Source organism: Sinocyclocheilus anshuiensis, unplaced genomic scaffold, assembly GCF_001515605.1.
Source record: "Sinocyclocheilus anshuiensis isolate Anshui unplaced genomic scaffold, SAMN03320099.WGS_v1.1 scaffold3086, whole genome shotgun sequence".
Lineage (NCBI taxonomy): Eukaryota > Metazoa > Chordata > Actinopteri > Cypriniformes > Cyprinidae > Sinocyclocheilus > Sinocyclocheilus anshuiensis.
The window spans coordinates 115,414-119,640 of NW_015539962.1; the positions used below are offsets into that span (position 1 = coordinate 115,414).

At 41.6% G+C, this 4,227-nt stretch overlaps 1 protein-coding gene across 1 annotated transcript in view; it reads left to right on the forward strand.

The window, feature by feature from the left end:
* Positions 1-4,227, forward strand: part of LOC107687058 (vegetative cell wall protein gp1-like) — a 12,117-nt gene that overhangs the window by 7,709 nt on the left and 181 nt on the right. The window contains exons 3-4 of the mRNA XM_016484202.1: positions 3,715-3,837; positions 4,067-4,201. Coding sequence (XP_016339688.1) covers positions 3,715-3,837; positions 4,067-4,201 — 258 coding nt within the window. The remainder of the gene's footprint in view (positions 1-3,714; positions 3,838-4,066; positions 4,202-4,227) is intronic.

Genomic DNA, 4,227 nt, shown 5'->3' on the forward strand with positions numbered 1-4,227 from the left:
ATAATTAATCATAACTAGTTATAATTAATTATAAATATTTAGATCCGCTGTAAGTATTTACTTGACCTCTCAGGGTCAACTGTCTGTCAATTCTAACACCGTTAATTTCCTGGTTAAGGGAAATAATTTACTGTACAATACTACACAGAGCATGTAGCAAAAATTTGCATGATTAGGGACTGCGGTTATGAGCAAACAATGAACAACCTCAAGTGTGATGTATCTGGTCTAGCAAAAGGTGTCGTGTTTGCCATGGTGACCAGGGGCCTGGTGTCGTTCGCAGACATCCTGGCACCCAGTATGTTTATTGGGTGAGGGGTCTGTGACTATTTGTTAATCTAATGAATAATTGATTTGTTAAATCTAATGAAAAACGGTGAGTCTGATTGGTCCATACGCTACACAGGCCTTATACAATTGCTCACGAACAGTGCTAACATAGTCAAGTACAGTCACAGGCGAAGAGTCTTTAGCTAATAATTGCTCACTTAGCAACTTCAAAGGACCACGCACAGTGTGGCCGAAAACAAGATCAGCCGGACTAAACCCAAGTCTCTCTTGCTCTGCTTCACGGGCAGCAAATATAAGGTATGGAAGACCCTCAGCCCAATCCTTCCCATTGGCTATGCAGTAGGAGCGCAACATTGATTTAAGGGTTTGATAAAATCTTTCAAGCGCGCCCTGTGACTCAGGGTGGTACGCGCTTGAAAGCTGATGTTTAACCCCTAACTCAGCAAGGGTCTGTGTGAATGCCTTTTATGTAAAGTTTGACCCTTGGTCAGTTTGCACAACACGGGGCAGACCGAAGGTGAGGCAGAACTTCACCAACTCTTTAATGATGACTTTGCATTTAATCAAGCGTACAGGAATCGCTTCTAGGAAACGTGTGGCGGTACACATGATTGTTAGAATATATTAGTGTCCTGACTTAGATTTGGGCACCGGACCCACACAGTCAACAAGGAGTTGCTCAAAAGGTTCTCTCGTAACCGGTATTGGCTGCAGAGGCGCAACTGGTATATTTTTGTTGGGTTTCCCGGCCAATTGACATACAGGACACGATCTACAAAAGTTAGATACATCAGATTTTAATCTGGGCCAATTAACGTACCGTGGAACTCGGTGAAAGGTTTTTTTGACACCCAAGTGTCCTGACAGCACAAGTTTGTGAGCCAGTTTTAACACCTGCTCTCTGTAACCAGCTGGCAATACAATTTGGAAGAATTCTTGCGCCTCCACCTGCGCATGAGCACCGTATCTTCCCAGAAATAAGCTAGCTTAGCATTAGACACTTGACTAAGGGGAACAGCAGCTTCAATGCATTTTACCAATGAGGGGTCTAATCTCTGTGCAGCAGCCAATTGCTCCTTACCAACCTTTAAAAGGAAATGTAACTGCACTGTCGCTGTTAGGGCGAACTTCTGGCTCTACTGGTATCTTATCTTCCACAAATTCATCAGGCGACACCAAAAATGATTCAGAGAGATCCACCATGTCTCTGAATTTAGATGATTGAGCACGAGTCACAACGCATGCAGGGAAAGCTGAAGGAAATTGACGTGCTAGGTCAGGTTGCTCACACACGCTAGGGTTATGGACCACAATTGGTCGGGGAAAAACTTCACCCCCTGCGAGGTCATTTCCCAGAATAACGCCCACCCCCTCGACAGGAAGCTGTGAACGTACACCAAGTTTTACAGTACCTGTTACGAGGTCTGATTTCAAGTAGACATTGTGAAGAGGAACGTTTATACACTCCATTCCAGTTCCACGTATAAGCACGTCTGTACCGGAGTAAGTCTCAGTAGACCGGGGCAATAACTCCTCTAATATAAATGACTGAACTGACCCAGTGTCTCTCAAAATGGTGACAGGTGTACTCTCAGAATCAACTGAGTGAGACACGGAGCCAGTCAGGAGGAAAGGCTGATAGGATGTAGTGGTTGTGTGGCTTTTCTCAAATGCGGGGTGTACGAGTGCAACACTTTTAGATTTGGGAGCGGGATTCTTTTGCTTCCATGCCTTACAGTCAGAAATTAAGTGACTGGGATCAAGACAATAAAAGCAAGCTCGCTTATCACTTAAAGCATTTTTACGGCGCACACTCGACTGGGCCTCACCTTTGCAAGTGCGTGAGAAAACACATGTCGCTTCCCTATCAGATACTTCGCAAACGGAAGGGGATACATTAACACGACGTGCTGGGGGGAACATTCCAATGCATCAACACGAACTCATCGGCCAAAACCACGGCATCGGAAAGGGTTGCAACTTTCTGATCATTTAAATGGACAACAACATTTTCCGGAATACAACTTTTGAAGTCCTCCAGCAAGAACAGCTCTTGAAGCTGATCAAGAGTCGTGATCTTGCTGGAGAGACACCATCTCTCTAAAAGGGTTTTCTTCCTCGCGAACTCGACAAACGCCTGTTTGGCCGTTTTCACATGTGATCTAAATTTTTGACGGTATGCCTTGGGCACCAACTCGAACCCTCTCAGAATGGCAGATTTTACTACATCATAGTCAAGGGACTGATCTATTGGTAAGGTGGAGCAAACCTCTTGCGCTTTACCAGAAAGACTGCACTGCAACAAAAGAGCCCACACATCTTTTGGCCACCGTAATTTCATAGCAACCCGTTCAAAGGCAATGGAATACGAATCCACTTCTGCTTCTCTAAATGGGGGTACAAGTTTAAGATACTTGCCAACATCAAAATCCGGCTCAGAAGCTGCATTATCAGTAATTTGAGGTACAACAACAGCAGGTGAAATCAAGGGAGATAAAGCAGAGGAGAGTCTAGAGCGAGGCATAGGAACTGGTTTTCGATTTAATTCCTGAGCACGCAAATCTAACTGATGCATCTTAATATCCCTATCTGCTTGTGCCTCTATAGCACAAAGCCTGATCTTTCGCCCTTCACACTCCTGCTTTCTTATAAGGAGGTCCAACTCCTTCAACTTGACAGCTAACATAGACTCACCCAGAGAGAGAAGAACCTCACTTGCCACAGCTTCTGCGGTGATCCCAGGTTACTTTGAGATCATTCTGAGGTTAAATACATATTTAAAATCATAACAAGAAATATTTTATTAGCTATTATACTGTTTTTGAAATCAAATCTTTACATAACTATGACAGTAAACACTGGAATCTAACAATGCCTTTGGAAAAAAACAGTTAATCTTTAAAAAATGAAGCATAGCTATACATAAACCCATATAGGAAATAAAAGAGTTATCAAAAAAGCATGTTCTAAACTCCTAAAACATTGGTGTTTCATATTTTAGAGCAGTCACTGCAATTTATGAAAGAAATCAATTAAATCTCTATGTGGGAGTGTGTGTGGAAAAAAAGCAGATGTAACCCCCTTTGTAATCTTTAACATTTTCATAAGTAACTGTAATTTAATTACACATTTTTTCTCAGTAACTGTAACTGATTACAATTACTTTTATTTTGTAATTAAATTACGTAATTCCGTTACATGTAACTAGTTACTCCCCAACACTGTGTATATCTAAGTGTTTCTAATTTTCTAAAGTCGGAAGGAAATTAAACTTAGCAGCATGATAGTTAGGCTGTACTAAATTTACTTTGCTGTTATTTAGTAATCCAGATTACATACACAAATAATTCAAATAGTGTTTTAAACAGATGAATATTTGATACTATACTAGCTAGAAAGTTTAAGATTTTCACTCTCTTTAAGGTCCTGATTCAGCTCCTCCACCTGCTGGGCTTCAGCCAGATAATCAACCACCTCCAGTTCAGCCCGTCATGAATCCGTCTGTTCCAATTAATGCAGTGCCTTACATGATTCAGCCGTATAAAGGTAAACATACAATAAATTTAAATTGAGTGATACATAACATTTAGATGTTCAAATGTGTAACTAAAAGGCTCTGCTTTTCAAAATAGACAATGAATATTTTCAAATATAATACATATCTCATCAATACAAATGCTGGCACATAAAGGACAGATGTTATGTTACTATACTAACTTGAATATTAGAACATTCGAGGTTTTCCCTTTCACTCTCAATTTTTGTCTTAAACTAGGCTATCCAGTCCAGAGCTACCTTCCAAATGCCATACCTCAGACAGCAGGACCTGGACCGGTTCCTCTAGCCGTGGGGCTAGAGCCACAGAATCAACCACTTCCGGTTCAGACAGTCATGAATCTGCCTGGTCCAAGTAATCCAGCACCTCACCAGGTTCAG